This window comes from Rhinopithecus roxellana, chromosome 3 (assembly GCF_007565055.1).
Source record: "Rhinopithecus roxellana isolate Shanxi Qingling chromosome 3, ASM756505v1, whole genome shotgun sequence".
NCBI classification, from domain to species: domain Eukaryota; kingdom Metazoa; phylum Chordata; class Mammalia; order Primates; family Cercopithecidae; genus Rhinopithecus; species Rhinopithecus roxellana.
In genome coordinates this window covers 58,461,300-58,480,952 of record NC_044551.1, presented here as the reverse complement: position 1 = coordinate 58,480,952, position 19,653 = coordinate 58,461,300, and the positions used below count along the sequence as shown (strand labels likewise).

The window sequence follows — 19,653 nt, the reverse complement described above, 5'->3', positions numbered from 1 at the left end:
AACTCCGGAGGCGGAGGTTGCAGTGACACTGCACTCCAGCCTGGGTGACGCAGCGAGTCTGTCTCAAAAAAAAAACAAAAACAAAAAAACCCCTTAATAGACACTATATGTCTCCTCTCTGCCTGGTAGGAGGCACCCTAAAGAGGAACCCAAAGAGATCCCCTCAATTCGTTATACTCTGTGGGGCACTTCCATTTGTAGGACCGGTTAACTAGTGACATTGCTATTTCATTGCCTTAATTCTGATTGGGTTTGTAACGTGAGTTCTTGTTTTGAAAGTTAAAAAATCAGTTGAGGAATAAAAGCAAAAGGATTAAATGTCATGTTAGTTTACTTTTGCATTTCAGATAATCATATTTTTATTATAAATATATATTATACTAGGTTGTTTTAGCTTAAATTAAAAACTTGTAACATTGGTAATGATGCTAGTTGGTGATTATATATTTAAAAAACTGAAAATTTGAGTACTTTCTTCAAAAGTAAGCTTTTTGGGGGCTGTTGAAATGCGTTATATAGGAATAACATTGGACAGCTTGTTTTAAAATCTGATATGTTAATACGGTATTAACAAAAAAGTATTTTATATTGTCAATTTTAGAATAAGTGTTGTAATTTTCCTATGCTGAGGTAGCATAATGGAAAATCATAAGAAAGGAAACAAGACAACTCCACACAGCATACCCAAAACATTCTATAAACAGCAGCGTTTGTTCAAAACCAAGTTTCTTTTCCATGGAGGTAGGCTATATTGATGTACTGAAAATAACGTTGCTAGATTGTACTTAGGCATATATGAATGTTAAAAATTACTCCAAAATATACTTCAAAATTTAAAAAATTCCTACATTAAATTCCTATCCATTCCATGGTCTATTTTCCTGTTTTAAAATTGTCTTCATTTGAATATTATGGTAGATCTAAGAAGTCATTTTCCTGGAATCTCTTTATTAGTAATTGGTAAGTTTGTATTATTATATATTTTTGAGTGTAAAAAACACACATTTCCTTTCTACATAGTCATTGTTTTCTCCCTACTCATCTATATTAATGAAATTTCTATACACTATTGTAAAAAGATCCTAACTAATATTAAAAACTAAGATATACTTTATCTGCTAAAATAAGAATTATAAAGACAAATATTTAAATGATACTGCAAGATGTTTCATAAAAACCTCCTCCAAAATCCTCATCTCTGATGCTTCAGCAGCAAAAGGTACCTAGGGGTCTCTTTTAAAAGTAATGCAGAGTGACTCTAAGTGTATTTTATGGAAGAACTGGACATGACTCTATTTCTGATCAACTTGCTTTTGCCTTCTTTCCTAGGAAGTGTGTAGAGAGCTCTGGTGCCTCAGCAAAAGCAACCGCTGTGTCACCAACAGTATTCCAGCAGCTGAGGGGACACTGTGTCAAACTGGGAATATTGAAAAAGGGGTAAGCTCAATGATTTACTACCTGTTTGACATGTATACAAAAGTGATAAATTGCTGGTGCTGACATTCAACCACTAGAAAGTCTTATATATTCATTTAAAATCTACTTAAAAATAATTAATTCCTAGAACAATAGGTTAATTGTCATACCTTGGTAGCTGCAAATATGCATTATTTAGGAAATTACAGTTGGTAACTATCTTTTATGTCAGTTTCACATTTCTGTTGCTATATGTATGTTACATTTGTACCAAAAGTAATGTAATGCAACAGCAATCTTTTTGTTATGTAATATAGTCTATTTACTTATATGACATAGTCTAGTTTTCCTGGTAAATAATTCCCCGGAAAATTATGCAACGCAGAAGTAGACTTTATAACTATAGTATTACTAAAGTCACTTTTTTTTTTTTTTTTTGAGACAGAGTCTCATTTGGTTGCTCAGGCTGTTGTGCAGTGGTGTGATCTCAGCTCACTGCAACTTCCGCCTCTGGGGCTCAAGCGATCCTCCCACCTCAGCCTCCTAAGTAGCTGGGACTACAGGTACACACCACCACGCCCAGCTAATTTTTGTATTTTTGGGTAGAGACGGAGTTTCGCCGTGTTGCCCAGGCTGTTCGCAAACTCTTGGGCTCAAGCTATCTGCCCACCTCAGCCTCCCAAAGTGCTGGTACTATAGGCATGAGCCACTACACCCCGTTTAAAGTCACTTTTAGATTGCAGTATGAGAGAAGGGACTAGTAGAAAAATAATAATTAAATAATTAATTGACCATAGAAATTAGAGCAAATAATTTGTTTCATCAGTCTAGTTTTCAAAAATATAATTATTAAGACTTGTTTAAACATGCTTGGCACAGTGGCCCACCCCTGCAGTCCCAGCTAAGTGGGAAGCTCAGGTGGGAGGATCACTCAAGCCTAGAAGTTCGAGTCCATCCTATGCAACAAAGTGAGAGACTCTGTCTCTAAAAAAAGAAACAACAACAGCAATTGTTGAAACAGATAGTAGCAGTTTGTGTACTACTCTTAAAATTTTCTAGGAATTGCTCTTTATGTAAATTTAAATTCTAGAGTTTATTTCTATAGACTGAATTTGTAATAACTATCACTGTCATCTGTTCTCAGTTCTGACTTCTTCCATGTTAGCTGGGTTAGTTTCAACAAGGATTACACTGAGTTTCAGCTTGCAATCTGATGTTTAAATAAAAAAGAATGAAAGCTTTTGGGCAGCTGTCACAGTTTATTAATCCTTGCTGACGGCTTCATTCAGGACCCATCACCTAGTGCCATGTTGATGGCTTTTCCATGCTAAATTTGGAAATGTTGGTAAATTATGGCTAAATATATAAATTGATAGGGTAATTTAAAAAGGATTTAGAATCTTTTTTAGATATTGTAAGTAGCCAATAAAAATACAAAGAAATTCAAGCACTACCAAAAATTCCTTCTACTTTTTTTCACTGAAGTAATAGAAAATATTAGGAATTGCATTCTTGAAACAACAATCTATATTTATTTTGGAACCAATAATTCTTGTCAATTTACCTCAATCTCTACTTAGAAGAAATACACAACCATAAAGAGGGAGAGTCACAGGGAGAATCTATTTCTTTATTTACCATTGATTTATTATTATTCTCGTGATCAAGTTCATGGTCCACAGTAAACCACTAGTAGTGGCTATCTGAGAACAAATAGCTCAGCTCCACCAATAAATTATACTGTAAATACATATTTAATACCAATCATTTGTGCTTAATAGCAGAGCCCTCAAATGTCATATCTTATAGCATATATGTGCATATATATGGTAGAGATGATATATTTCTTGGAAATTACAATTTGAAGGATAACTAGAAATACTCTCAGACAATTTTAAAGCTAACAGTATTGAATTTAAATTGAATTTAAATTTCAATAAGCAAATAGAGGGGAAATGTAACTACTTCTTTTTCTTTTAAATAGAGTCTAGCTCTGTCACCAGGCTGGAGAGCAGTGGCACGATCTCGGCTCACTGCAACCTTCACCTCCCGGGTTTAAGCGATTCTCCTGTCTGAGTACCTGGGATTACAGGCACACACCACCATGCCCAGCTAATTTTTGTATTTTTAGTAGAGATGGGGTTTCACCACGTTGGCCAGGCTGGTCTCGATCTCCTGACCTCATGATCCGCCCACCTCAGCTTCCCAAAGTGCTGGGATTACAGGTGTGAGCCATTGTGCCTGGCCAAATATAATTACTTCTAAGCACAAATAAGAATGATCACAAACAAGAGAAAGTGAATAAAATGGGGCAAAATATATTTGATTTCTAAAGATTCAAATTCTTAATCTAGCTTAGTCATCAACTTTTTGATCCATAAAGGAAGTCTATAGAATTCTAATATATATACATTTGAAAAAATGGAAATGCTGTGGTTTAAAAAACCCCTTGCCTGCCCTTTACCCTGTCTTTGGACCTTTGTCAGCTTCTGACATACCTCCAAAGCCATGGCCTCCATGAAAAACTATTTAAAAACTTTATAAGTATGGCAAAATTTATATGTCAAGGGGTCATTTATATTCATAATGTAAGAGTGTACTATCACAAGGCCAATATAGTGGATATCACTATCTAAAACTAATCTACAAAACAAATCTTTGTTGTTTTTCCAGAGACCTGGAAGATAGGTAAAGTTTTAGGAATAACACTAATAAGTCTTAAAAAGAATGAATAAATGAATGAAAAAAAATACAAATGCAGACTCCTAGAAAGGAAAAGGATAGAGTAGTAGATGGCCCTCAGAATAACCTTACCATTAACTTTGAACTTATGAAGAAGCTTTCAGAAAACTAAATCAGCCTGCATTTTTAAGAAAAAACAAACAAAAAACAACTAGACATGTGATCCAAACACTTCTTTATTTTTTATATTTTACTAACTGTATTGACCATGTTATGTCTTGTATGAATTTTTGTTGTTAATTTTTGTTATTTTTTTCTCCTTAAGAAGGAAGCATATTTACTGTTGCCAAAAGGAGATTTTGCCCTTAGGGCTATAATATTTGGAAAGTAAACCAGACCTCAGAATTTTGACCCAAAGCAAAACAGCCCTGCAAAGAGCTAGGGACAAAATTAAAGTGGAATTTTCAATTAATCTGGTCAACTTTCTATGGTTAGTTTGTATACGTGCCATCTAAAAATAATTGACATCCCAGTAACAATAATGACAAAGATGATGAATATTTAAGAAGTACTTACGGCCGGGCATGGTGGCTTAAGCCTACAATCCCAGCACTTTGGGAGGCTTAGGCGGACGGATCACCTTCGGTCAGGAGTTTGAGACTAGCCTGGCCAACATGGTGAAACCCTGTCTCTACTGAAAATACAAAAATTAGCCGGGCATGGTGGCAGGCACCTGCAGTCCCAGGTACTCAGGACACTGAGACAGGAGAATCACTTGAACCCAGGAGTTGGAGGTTGCAGTGAGCCAAGATTGCACTCCATTGCACTCTAGCCTGGGCAACAGAGCGAGACTCTGTCTCAAAAAAAAAAAAAAAAAAATGTACTTACACTATTCCTGGCACATATTGCTAAGTGCTTTACAATCATTCTTCTGTTTAATATTAAGAAAAAACCTATGAGGTAGGTACAGTTTTAACTCCATTTTACAGAGGAGAAAAATAAGACTTACTAGCCCCAAATTTCACAGTAATTTAATGGCATAGCTGACACTTCAGCCCAGGTCTTTCTAATTTCAGAGTTGAAATCTTTGCCTCTCTATACTGACTCTAATTTTACTTTATCTTCACATGAGAAATTTTGCAAAGTAAAAAAGCAATTTTTCGTTGTCACAGGAATCAAGTGGGTCACTAAGCCTAATCTAGGTGGTGACAACATATGTCACCCTTTAATACTAAATAGATTTTTCATTTTCTACCTGTAAACAGTATCTTGTTTTAGGAACCACAATAAGAAAACAATGTCAGTAGAACATTGAGCTAAGCATAAATGATTGTGTGACAATTGGTAAAATAATGTATCTCTAAAATGAGAGACAACCAATTTCTATATATTTCATAGAGATATTATGAGGATAGAATTAGATAATATTTCAGTGAGCTTTTTGCGGGCCTCCTCAGAGGGAACGTGCTAACATATTACTAATGCGTATCATCAATACTTTTTGTTATTATTTGCCAACCTGAGATGATGGTGGGCAGAAAATTCTTTGGCAGACTGCCTTAGCTGACAGTAGAGAGTGTAAGCATGAGTTTGTGTGTCTCTGAGAAATGGATGAAATATTCACAACCTCTGATCTTAACTCTGAGTTTCGAAACTACTCTCACCAGAAGGAATAAGAAAGAACCTATACATGGTCTAGCCAGGAGAATAAAACCAAAGCTGCTCCTAGTTTTCTGAATAAATCTATTTTAAAAAGGGAGGGGGTAGAAATACTGCTCAAGTGATAGCATAGACATATCCAAAGGATTGAATCCATGATGATCTCGTCAAACTCTGGCTGCAAAAGATATGGGATCCCTGCCCAGGGGCGCAGTTCCACAAATGTTCCATGTAAGTATGGGAACTGTTCCATGCACATTTAACAGATGGAGTAAGAAATATGGCCAAAAAATTAAAAATTGATCTTTGCGTGAGTCCTGGGGGGTCTGACATCGCTATTACAGCCATTGGATGTTCGCCTGAATAAGCCATTCAAGGATTGAATAAGAACCATATGGTCTGAATGGATGTGCTCAGGGACAGTAGCATTAACCAAAGGAGGAAATTTGATGAGCCCAGACGGTGCGCTGGTACTGTATGTCCATGGGTCAGTCTCCTACAAATCAATTAATACAACTTTCAGCCAGAGAACTTTCCTTGGATACAGCATCAGCAATAGCCCTTTGGACAGGAATCAGAGCGATGCCATAATTAGTGAAATAGTAAATAAGGATTTAGATTGTAAAACCTTTGATAGTAGTGTTGGCATTGTTACTGAACAGGATATTAAGGATAATCAAAACCCAATCCTTGTAATCCCTGTTGGTGACCACAAAGAAGGCTTCAAATACTGGCTTATGGCCAATAGATTGATTTAATGATTCTGCAAGCCCCAGTTAGAGATATAGCCCGGCATTTGGGTTTACATGTAAGTGACATTGATTCCTAGTATCTTTGCATAGGAAACATACAGCTGGATTAGAATAGGATTATTAAATGCCCTTCTAAAGCACTGGATATATAATAGGACATTTGCAGCCTTAGATCTTAATTTACTTAGGGTAGAATACAGTATGTTTTGACTGGGTCCCAAACTATAAACACAGGAAGTGAAGAAAGAATAGTTCTTCCAATTGCTGTAGAAATTTAAATAGTATGGGATGACAAATTCTGATTTAGAATTTGGGCTGAAATGTAGCTTTAGCATTCCTGCACCTGCACAGTGGAAAGATAAGGCTTTTAATAGTGCTGTGCTCCAACACTCAGCTCTTCTGACTTGGGAAGAATGTTCTATACTGAATCACTAGTATTACTTCCTGCAAAATCTTAGAATTTCCTTAGAGGTCTCTTATTCCAGATGCTGCCTGGACCCAGTACTGGCTATTACAAGATACAACATAATCAAATATAAAAAAATTTTTTTTTCTAAATACTGCATATACTTATCTTGAAGTTTTCCTTTGCGGAAATGTGACAAATTTTCAACGTTAAGTTGTTTGATTTAAAATATATCTTTCTTAAATGAAGTCCCCTGATGTAGATCATAGTATTTAGTAGTATAATAGCAAGATATGTTGTTTAATAATAAGTAGTGTTTCTTTTTTTTTTTTTTTTTTTGAGGCGGAGTCTCGCTCTGTCGCCCAGGCTGGAGTGCAGTGGCCGGATCTCAGCTCACTGCAAGCTCCGCCTCCCAGGTTGACGCCATTCTCCTGCCTCAGCCTCCCGAGTAGCTGGGACTACAGGCGCCCGCCACCTCGCCCAGCTAGTTTTTGTATTTTTAGTAGAGACGGGGTTTCACCGTGTTAGCCAGGATGGTCGCGATCTCCTGACCTCGTGATTCGCCCGTCTCGGCCTCCCAAAGTGCTGGGATTACAGGCTTGAGCCACCGCGCCCGGCCAATAAGTAGTGTTTCTAAAGAAGGCTCCTAAAGCCTGACTGGAATATGCCATCTTTCGAGATTGTGTTGAAAACATTTATTTAATTTAGAAGGAATGGGAAAAGCAATAATGAACAATAAAAGATTTTATTCCTGGAAAAAAAAAATATGATGGCTTAACTTCTTTCACCTTTATGACTGTGGTTAAACATACCCCGATTAGCAAGAAGAAGGCCAAATTTATCCAATTTATGTGGATAATTTAGGCTAAAGTAACACGACTGTTATTTGGAATAATCCAAAATCACTAGATTGGATAACCTTTGAAAATAAAGATTAGAAATTTGTTTGCATCAACATATTTAACTTTTCTAGTTTAAAATGTAAAATAAAATTCTGGGTCTCTGTAAATAGAGCTTTTACAGGTTTGGTAACTTCAGGTAAAAGAAAGAATAAAAACAGATGGCACAACACTCAGAATCTCATTATTATGTGCTTATAAGATGTATATACTCCAAGTTGCTTTATTTGGCGTAATCTAATTATTTTACTTATGATTTACACACATTAAACTCTTAATTTATATTGATTAATGCAATCAGCTAGAAGAGTCGTTCAAATCACTTGATCCGCATGAAGTTTCCATGGGCTTCTTAAAGCCATTTTGTTAAGTTAAATAAGTTTCTTCTCTTAAAATCATATACTGCATTGATGTTTACTACTACCAAAGGAGAAAAGTAGCTGTAATTATAAAGAGATCCTTTTTTATAAATAACAAAGGAGGAAAACAAAACACAATAGAACACTTCTGCAGAGATAAAAATCAAACAAGTTGTTTGGTAGGTTTTTAACTTTTTTGAAGGTATGTATGCATTGAACTAATTTTAAAAGTTTTCCTAATCTAAACCATATTGGAATGAAGAACTAAAATTAGTTTCCATTTTATAGTTAAGGAAACAAAAGAGAAGAAAGAAAAGTGACTTGCTTTGGACCAAAGATATTGCTAGAACTGAAGTTTGTAACATGAAGTCCTACACAGACCAAAGTTGTTAACTTGTTAGCTAGTTAACTAAGTTGTTAACTAGTTTTAAATTAGAGACTAAACTTGTCAACCACTAGGTGACTGATACTTATATTATGAATTATTTACCCTTTAATCTTTGTTACTTAACTTTCTGATAAAATTTCCTGTTATGATATAACTCCATGGAATAGATATAACCAAAGCATGAATTTATGCAATATAAGGCCTTTTAGCAAACTATTTATGAAATACTACTGCTGTGTAGACTGTAGTGATGAACACTGAGCAACATTTTACAAAGTGAATATTGTATTTATCTTTTACCTGAAGAATGACTTTAGTTCATGTGACTTTTCTTCCTGCCCTACATTTTGTGAGCATTCTAGAAATGTGTAATAATATTAATATACTTTGGAAACTACATCTTTAAGTATTCTTGTAGCTCTCACAATTCTACAATTCTTTTATCACCTGACAAATGAAAAAACCTGAATATTTTTTCTCTACAAATCATAGGTATATACAAAGAGGTCTGAAATAACATGTGTATCTACAGCTGTGTTTAAAAAAAAAATCTCTAGTATTATTTTGTATTTTATGTAGTTATAAAAATCCAGTAAAGCATATTATTCTTTAGTGTCTTCAAATACATAATCATACACCTCCAATGGATTTTTTTTTTTTTTAACCGCTAAAATTTTGTGTGTATTTTAGACAGTTAATCCCTTTTCTACTAGTATGTGATCTTGGGCAAGTCAACTCCTTTAGGTTCTGGTTTCCTCATCTGAAAAAATGAAGTGCTTAGGCCTTATGAATTCTAAAGTTCCTTTGAGCTTTAGAGTCAACTCTGTGATTGTATAAAATAAATGTAAAATCAAGCTTTAATCTTATTTGAAATCAATAATGCTAAGTTTCCAATTTGAAAAAATAGGCATATTTTAAGATTTGAAGTTTCTGAAAGTGTCAGTTCTCATTAATTGCAGACAGGGGAAAGAAAAGCAGTTAATTGCTGGCCAGGACTATACTGCTCAGTTATTTGCATAGGAAAACTGGGTGCAGACATAAATATTTTCACACACAGTTACTTGTAGTAACAGAACCACAAAACTGGAGATTATTTGGCCAGATGCTGTGACTTTTGTATAGGTACAGATCTGATACAATTAACCTATCACTATAAAAATTATTGTTCTTCAAGACCAACTAGGTAAGTCATAAGTTTTCAAGTGGAACATTTTCTCCTTCTCAAGTATACATTATCAGTAACCCTGATCACAGGGTTGATACTATATTATTGGTTTAGCCAACTGCCTCTTCTTCATCATTTTGGACAGATGATCTTTTTTTCTTCATGATAATTTTTATTACTCAAAACTCAATAATCTTTCTTAATATCCTGTTTTAATATTTATCAGACTTAGGGTCAGATATTCTTCCCTGCAGCCAAGGAAATGTTAACTTCCTCTTGCCTAATTTTTTTATAGACACATAATTGCTCAGCACTCCTCTAAAAAGTCCATTATGATTGTCAGTTTGGTACCACCTACTAGGAAACAAATATGAATTTGGTTTCTTTACCTTCCATATCTCCAGTTCCTTCCTGACATGTGATAACCAAAATAGGACACAATTCCTTAATTTACTTACTAATTAATCTAATAAGTTTTTGTTGCATATATACTATGTGCCAATTAATTAATTTAATAAATTTTTGTTACATACACAATACATGCCAAGTACTATTCTAGGCATTCATTGTTTACAATAAAATATTTTGTGGTGATGCAAATATTCTGCATCTGCTCTGTCCAACACAGTAGCCACTAGCTACCTGTGGCTAGTGGGTATGAGGAACTGAATTCTTTAATTAGTTTAAATTCAAATAGCCACAAGTGACTCTTGAGGCTTTTACATTCAAAGGAGGAGAGACAAATAAAGAAATAATCTGATAAGTAAACAGGGCAATTTAAAGTAGCGTTAAGTGGTAAGAGGGAACTAAAGCAGTAGGACAGAATCACTATTACATGGGGCGAGGGATGCAGGGGCGAGGGATGCGGGGGCGCGGTCTGGGAGCAGGAAAGGGTATTGAGGTATCATTTTAGAATAAGGATGGTCAAGGAAAGATCTCTCTGTTGAAATGACACTTGACCTGAGACTGAAAGATGAGAAGGCAGCAGTAGAAGGAATTGGGAACAAAGCATTACTAGAAGGACCAGTAAATTTAGATGCTCTAAGGAGGAACAAGCTTAGTGTATGAAGGTGGAAATCCAATGTGTCTGGAGTAATCTGTGTAAGAGAGAGAATGGGGCTGAGGAAGGAGGCAGGGGCTAGATCACTAAATCTACTGTTTATCGGTGTTATGGAAGTAGGAAACCACTGAGGTTTTTTAAGCAAAAAGGTGACATAATGTGATAACATGTTTTTAAAAGGTCTTTCTAAATGCTCTCTGGAAAATAGATTCTAGGAGAAAAAAGTAGCACAATGATCAGGTAAGAAGCCACTCCATTTGCCAGTTTGATCTAGAGTATAGCGATGAAGAAGGTGAAAAGTGAAAGAATTCCAGGGATATTCTGGAGATAAAACCAACAAAGCTTGGTGATAGAATTAGTATAATAAACTGATCACTTTCTAAGTACCATGTCATGATCCCTTTTCATTTTAATATAAGGTTGAATTTTTATTAAACAACCTAACATGGATGACATTTGTTCAACTTTGCTGATAACCGTGTTCCTTACTGTTATTCATATAAACAAATGACTTTCATAGTATCATTATTTTGATTTGTCAAAGTTTGATAATTTGAAAAATGCATCAATAAAAGTCTACAAATGCTTAGTTTAAAAAAGACTTTCATTTTGCCATATTCTGCAAATAAGATTTGTCATGCTAGAGTTATGAGTTGATTTTGTGATGTCTGTGTCTCGATAAATTATTCCTGGCTTTCTACTTAGGTGCAGTATGTGTGGTTTATTGCAGAGAGTAGAGCTGAGCAGAATTCCAGTACATATGTTCATGTGGGGGCCATACACATTGCTAGTCGGTGTATATAAGGGTTTTTTTGTACCCAGTCCCTAATGTCTTGGCATTACTTTTATTATGTCTGCAGTGCTCATGTAGATGAAATGCCACAACACATTCTTTTACTATTGTAGCCTCAACCAGCCTTTTTTTTTTTTTTTTTTTTTTTTTTTAAGAAAGAGCAGTTACCATCATAAAAATTCCTTACTGGGGAACTTTCCATATTGCGTTATCATTCCATGCGTCTAATAATAGTGGAATATAAAGAAAAATTTTAAAGGAAATACTAAAATATCTAAAAAAGACTTTGAGGTCTATAGCTAGGTCTATAATGAGAAACACTAAAAGTCTAGAGGAGTAGAAACAAGGGAAAAGAAGCAATGTGACTTTTTTTTTTAGAACTCCCGATACTTGTTAGGGGCTTATAAATCATGGCCTAGCTAAGATCATTTGCAAGTCACATGAACCTTCACCAATGTCTAAACACAGTTAGAGAACGATCTGTCTGTTATCTATTGGGAGAATGCTAATGCCTATAATTGGTCAGTACCTGACCCTTATGTATTTCTGTCCTGATAGCTCTATCTGCCTAAAAGCTAATTCTGTGTTTTCTGTGAAATCTTGCAGTGGTGTTATCAGGGAGATTGTGTTCCTTTTGGCACTTGGCCCCAGAGCATAGATGGGGGCTGGGGTCCCTGGTCACTATGGGGAGAGTGCAGCAGGACCTGCGGGGGAGGCGTCTCCTCATCCCTAAGACACTGTGACAGTCCAGCGTAAGTAGCTAAAGTAAGCCGGAGCCAACAAAAAGACACAGTTGGAAATGATTCAAAGCTGTGGTTTCACATGTTATCTGTAAAAACGTTTCACTAGTGAGCCAAGTACTTGTCTTCAGAACAAGCCATAGGCACAGGAAAGTGGAGGAGCTTTGTTAGACAGACTTTCTTTTTCTTCCTTTCCCCTTATTGGGTAACTAAAAATAAAATGTAAAAAATAGAAAGTATTGTATATCTGTCCCAGATAAGCCAGACTTTTAATCTAATAATAATCAGATAGATTTCCTCCTCCAAAAACTACTGAATTATGGATGAATCCAAATCTGGTCTTAGCTACATTACTATTATTCCCAGGAAACCTAAGGTCTTTTCACATGTCACATAAAATTATTACTGCTACATTAGTATTAAAAGGACCAATGAGAGCACTTCAAGGGTTGAAATGCCTTGATTCGCATCACAAATCAGAATGAAAAGAATACTGCCCATGTGTTAAAATAGTTTCCATTCATATGCCCCCATTAATCATCTTCCGGAGCTGCCACCACTTTTCTCCCCATGACTGTTTTATGCAGGTCAGACTGCTCCTCTCCCACCACTCTTTTCTCAAGCCCGAGTCCCCCTGGCGCAAGGCCAGCGCCATCAGTATTCTTTGCTAGCTCTGTTGCTTCTCCCTCCTACCAGTGCTTCATGCCCATTACAGGTGGACGGTTCCTCTAGTTGTGTTTTCTTGTCCTCCCTGAGACTAAACCGTTCTTTGGCTGCCACATGTCAAGTGCCCATTTTTGTCTAGAACGCTGGTTGAGGACCTTCTTTCCCAGCTAGTATTCGAAGGAGAATAACATTATGATAATGCTTTTCCTTTTTTTTTCTCCTTCTGAGATAAAAGATGGTCTATTTTTATTTTTTGTTTTTCTCCATTTTTAACTCAGGATCCCTCTCTTTGGTTCCTGTCTCCAACTGTCTTTTCTTTTACTCTTTTTAGCTTGTTTTGCTTTATATTAGTTCTGTGTTTCCATTCTGCCACTTCCTATCAGTTATTCCCCTCTTGCTAAACAGAGCTTCCTGTTACCCATTCATAAACCAGTCATGCTACCACCATCCCCACTATCTTGTTTTTGTCTGACCAACCCATTTCTCCCAACCTGGTTCAAGCTGAGCCATTTCCCTTCCTTACTTAGAGTCAACATTCACTGGCATTCAAAATATATTCAAAAGGTAGCTTTAATGATCCCATTGATACCAGTGAGCCAAAATTATAATTTAGACTTGATCGTTTTTTAAAAATTACAGAATAACTAACCTAAGTTCAACTGAAAGCTGCTATAAATTAATAAAAGTATTAAAAACCCTGTGATAAATAATATACGCAGACACTTAAGGGAAAAAACTGGACCTCTTTTAAAAGAAGAAATTAGTTGTTTTTATCACTCAATGGTAGTATGCCCAAATAATAGCAATGGTTTTCCCTAATGTTAAATCCTTTAAAGATAACTTATATGGTCAAATATGTGATGTCTTACTGTTTCATTAATTTCGGTGAAATATAAAATATTTAGTATTTATATAATGCAAAGCCATCTGATTTTTAGATTTAAATTTTTAAACTTCATGGACTATTTTGAAATGAGATGGAAATTTGTTTTTGCATTATTCACTTTGAATGAAAGCTATTTCCAGGGAGTTATTTCATGTTTCCTTGCTTCCTGTCTGGAGTAAAAACAAACTTTCCATTTCCTAGTTGGTAAACATGTAGCATCAGATTATGGATTTTGTTGAATGTGATTTAAATATCTTTTCATTATAAATAAGTTATTTTTACTATGATAATTAGAAAGTATATTGATTCAATTGATTTTCTTGAGAATGTAAATCATGACAATTAAGAATCTTATAAATTACTAGTAAATTAATACAAAAGTAATAGTACTATTAATACAAATTAATAATAAATTGCCTTAATTTTTATGTTCAACAACCATAATTATTGCTAGCAATCACCAGCATGATTACTTTAATAATTAAAACATGTCAAATGATACAGTTTTTTAAAGTAAACTTTAGTATGTTTTTATCAAGTAATATATATACTCTTTGTATGGATGGATGTATCATATTCACATTTAAACAAAATGTTTTTTCAGACCTTCAGGAGGTGGAAAATATTGTCTTGGGGAAAGGAAACGGTATCGCTCCTGTAACACAGATGTAAGTAAACCAAACTCTGCTGTGAAAAATTAGCTTACTCTTTCCCTAGAGTAGGGAAATTTTTTAAATTTTAAACTATTTGATAAGAAATCCATGTGTGTGAAGGTCACATTAATTTTCTAAATTGTTAATAATCAATGGAGCTGGCCTCAGCTCCATCAATTCCATTAATAAGGGTCAAGGGGGAGCTCCAGCACTGGGAACAAGTATATTCTTCCCCAACAGATATCAAGAGAGGCCCACATACTCTGAACTGCCCTGTCCCACACACTCACAACTTCTACACCACTATCTTTCTTGACTCCACAGAATTAATCTTATTACGCCCTTTATTCAATTTTATGTTTGCCACTGCAAGAAGCCCCAGACTCCTACATCATCCCTCATCCAATAGACAAGATGCTGTATATTTCCTCTTCTGTTCTGTTTTCTATCCCTGCCCAGCTACTGAAACTTCTCCTGTACCTTCAGGAATTCAAAACCCCTAATAATCACTTCTCTGAATTTTCCTTCCTTTTACCTTCTTACTTTAATGGAAACTAGCTCTTCCTCTGAAGATAATGCTTCTCCTATAGTCTTCAAACTGGTAGGCTTTTGTTTTCTCTCTTAGCCCTTGAATGACTGAGCCTGAAAGTGGATTGACAATGTTTATATCTCATTACTCCTCCAGATCACTCTTCCTTCCCCTATCTAAAAACCACAGCTTTTAATTAATGTCATTAGACTGTTAACATTTTCATGCTCTCCACCTCTACTTCTGTCTTAATTCTTGGTGATTTTATAAATATGGAGATGATTGTCCTAACATCTTCTCTTCTGAATTTTTTCATAAACACACAAACATGCTCCTGTCTGTAAACAAACAAACAAACCAAAAAACCATGCTGGTTATTTTCCTATTGCTTTGTTTCCCATTGAAACAAAATTTCTCAAAAGATTTGTCTATACTTACTGAATCCATTTCCTCTCTTCACATTTTTTTTTTTTCTAAAATGGCTCCTATCAGGTTTTTGCCTTGATCATTCTATGGAAATGCTCTTGTTAAGTCACAGATGATTTCCATGCTGTTAAATCTAATAGTCAATTCTGAGTCTTCAGCTTACTACTTCACTTTCAATAGGCTTCCAGGAAACTACATTGTAGTTGTTATTTTACATTAATGCTTACTCATCTTCCTCCTTCACTGGTTCCTACTCTTTATTTTATTTTTATTTTTTTGAGACAAGAGTCTTACTCTGTCGGCCAGGCTGGAGTGCAGTGGCACCATCTTGGCTCACTGTAACCTCTGTCTCCCGGACTCAAGTAATTCTCCTGCCTCAGCCTCCCGAGTAGCTGGGATTACAGGCATGTGCCACCACGCCTGGCATATAGTTGACAGCATATATATATACTTTTTAGTAGAGACTGGGTTTTCACCATGTTGGCCAGGCTGGTCTCGAACTCCTGACCTCAGGTGATCCACCTGCTTCGGCCTCCCAAAGTGCTGAGATTACAGGCATGAGCCATCGTGCCGGGCCGGTTCCTACTCTTTACTCTGACCTCAATGTTAGAGTACCCAGGAGTTAGTCGGTGGCCTGTGTCTCTGCTCTCACCAATACTCCTTTCTTTGGTTATCTTATCTGGTTCCATTGCTTTTGTACCATTTATTTGCCATTTGACCCAAAAATTTATATCTTCAGCCTGTACTTCTTTCATGAATTCCAGGTCCATATCTTACTATTTGAGTAGACTTTTAATGGACATCTAATGTTTAACATGTCCAACTGTTATCCCCAAAACATTTTCTCCACTCGTTCTTCCAGCAGGTTTTCCCGTCTCAGATGTCAACTCCATTTGGCTTACACCAAAAATCCTGGAGTCTTTCTTGACACCTTTTTCTGTCTCATAGTTTATATCCAATTCCTCAGGAAATCCCATTAGTTTTGCCTTCAAAGTATATGGTGGGTGCTTCTTAACTTCACTACTGCTGCTGTGGTCTAAGTTACTGTTATCTTTCATTACTCTAATAGCCTTTTATGAGGATTCCCCTTTACTATCCAGTCCTCAATATAGGAGGCAGAGTGAGTCAGATTATCTTTTACTCAAAACCCCTCAGTGGCTCCCCATTTTACTTAAATCCAAAGTCGTTACAACGACCTGCAAGTTCTACACAATCTGGCTTTCATTACTTCTCTGAACTCATCTCTTACTATTTTCTTTATCGTTGTCTCTACTGCAGCAACATAGGCCTCCTTCCTTGAACATGCCTGACATGCTCCTACCTTCGGGCTTTTACAGTAACTGTTCCCTTTGCCTTGTGTACTCTTCTCCCAAAATATCTATGTGGTTAACTCTCTCACCTCATCACCTTTACTCAACTGTCACATTTTCAATGAGACCATTCTGAATGCTGAATTTAAAATTGCAGCCCTCTCCACTCCATACAACTCTAGGACTCCTAATCTTCCTTACCCTACTCTATTTTCTGCCCTTCTATCACCTATATAATTGATTTGTCATATTTAATTCTATTAAAATTGTATTTTGGAGTATTTTGGAATAATTACATGTAATTTCAATTATGATGATCTTTTAGAGTTACCAGTATTATTTATTCATTTGTTTAAAAAATAATTGAATGCCTGTTGTATATTAGACCATGCTTGGGTGGAAAAGACAATCTCTGCCCTCAAAGAGCTTATAAATTTATTGGGAAATCACTTAGGTACAGAAAATTATGATACAGAGTGATAAGTGATATAATGGGATTAGTATGGGATGCTATAACAGTGCATAGAATGGCACCTAACCTAATTAGGGACTTAAGGACTTTGTCCCACAGGAAGCTAGAGACATGAAGGGCAAATCTAAGGTGACCAGGAAAAAGTGACAATGAGAGCATCTTAGACAGAAGGAAAATTAAGTGCAAGGCCTGAGGGTTAAGAAGTGTGATCTTTATCTTGGGACATTAAGAAACCATTGAAAGAGCCTCAGATTGATGCTTTAGATGAGAATGGATTTGTGAAAGACAAGATTACAACAGAACAATAAATCAAGAAAAATGTAGGGATATTGGTAAGAATGATTGAAGTGCTGAGCCATAGGCTCCATGCCGGGAGTAACAGTGGAGTCCAAAGAGGGCTCACAGGGAATAAATTAAGGACCTAACTTAAAAAGCCATAAAAATTAAAGAACCAGAGTAGTAGGAAATACAGGGTGAGAGAGATAGAAGGTAAGGAGATCACAGAATGACATGTATTTCAATTAAAGATATGACAAGTGAGAATATTCTCAATGATGACAAATTGACAAATCTGGAGTGTGGCCATGACAGTGTGTGCCTAACCTGACTGGAGGTAAAGGAGTTCAAAGAACTTAAGTCTTGAAGAGGATGACCTTTAACATAGGGATGTGAAAGTCACTTAGGATGCTGCTGGAACTTAGAATATAGGTTCATACTGTGAACAGGCTATCAGACTCCTTAATAAATGAGAGAGGGAGGCACAGTGGCTCAGGCCTATAATTCCAACACTTTGGGAGACTGAGGCAGGCAGATCTCTTGAGTCCAGGAGTTCAAGACCAGCCTGAGCAACATGGTGAAAACTTGTCTTAAGCAAAAAAAGAGAGAGAGAGCGAAAGTGACCCTTATTTATTAAGCCAGATAGGGGTGAAGCCAGATAGTGATTTGGATGATATGAATCTCAGAAGAATGGAAGTTTCATATAAGGGTAGAAGAACTGAATACCTATCTACAGTATGTCACACTTTTAGGTAGGAGTGAGAAAATCAAACCCTCCTCTCAATTCCCAACTCATTCCATTATTGTATAATCGTAGGGTTGGCCATACATTTAGGCCCTAATAATATATGTATTATATACTGTAATGTGAATAATGGTAACAGGGAAAAAGTGCCAAACATCTCAGCTTGTTGCATTTTATTCATGAGTTACGTGTTAGATGTTCAGAGTGTAGAACTTACTATTGGTGGGTTGAGATTTCTATTACTATCTTTGTCTTCTGTTTCATCTTTCAGCAAATTATAAGGAGATACAGTAAACATAACTATATTATGGATACATAAATATTTGTTCTTCACTAATATTGACTCTACTAGCTCAGAACTTGAGGCAATTCTGCTGTCATACTAAAATATATTTTCATGCTATCCAAGTTAATAAAGTTGTCTGAATGCAATTTTGTTTAAGCTGGGGCGTACTTTAATGTAATCTAATATATAAAAATTTCCCAAATACCTCATCTACACTGGCACTGTCCGATAGAACTTTCTTCAATGATGAAAATATTCTATGTGTGCACTGTCCAGCCCAATAGCCACTAGCCAAATTAGCTATTAAGGACTTGAAATGTTGCTAGTGCAGCTGAAGAACAGAAATTCTGAGTTTAATTAATTTTAATTTGAACAGCCCCATGTGGCTGGTGGCAACCATATAGGACAGTACAGGGCTCGACAGTCTAGCTGTGCAACAGAAAAATTCTTGTTACAAAGAAGATTGTAAATTTTATGCGTAAAATTCTCAAAACAAATCACTCTTAGCTCATACAGAGTTCACGCCTGTAATACCAGCTACTCAGGAGGTTGAGGTCGGAGTATCACTTGAGCTCAGGAGTTTGAGGCTGCAGTGAGCTATGATCATACCACCACACTATAGCCTGGGTGACAGTGAGACCCTGACTCAAAATAAATAAATTTAAAAAATTAAATTAAAAATAAATAAAAACATAAATAAATGTAGAGAGACTTCCATTTTTGGTCATGACAGACTAGGTTATTCTGACAAAATTTTTTTTAATTACTCAGTAAGATTTTTTTATCATTTAAAAATTAGCAAGCAACTGACAAGATAGCAAAGGGGATGTCAGGAGGTCAAATTCTGTGAGAAAGGGGAACATAAAAAGATAAGTAGAGCATCCAAGCACCTAAAGTACTTCTGCCCTGACGATATTGAGAGGAAGAGAAAAGATAAACAGCTCCAGTGTCGTTTTCTTAAGTATTACGAAAGTTGTTCCCAGATCTCTTTCCCTGCTCCTCAGCAAATTTTTTTCAGGTTTTCAAACATCATATGCTCTCAGTCATAAGTGGCAGCTAAGCTATGAGGATGCAAAGGCATAAGA

The 19,653-nt window shown here is 35.9% G+C and overlaps 1 protein-coding gene across 2 annotated transcripts in view; it reads left to right on the top strand.

Annotated features, from left to right (window-relative positions):
* Positions 1–19,653, top strand: part of ADAMTS6 (ADAM metallopeptidase with thrombospondin type 1 motif 6) — a 337,576-nt gene that overhangs the window by 217,134 nt on the left and 100,789 nt on the right. For both annotated transcript variants that reach the window (XM_030927871.1, XM_010368281.2), the window contains 3 exons: positions 1,330–1,437; positions 12,186–12,331; positions 14,476–14,539. In XM_030927871.1, coding sequence (XP_030783731.1) covers positions 1,330–1,437; positions 12,186–12,331; positions 14,476–14,539 — 318 coding nt within the window. The remainder of the gene's footprint in view (positions 1–1,329; positions 1,438–12,185; positions 12,332–14,475; positions 14,540–19,653) is intronic.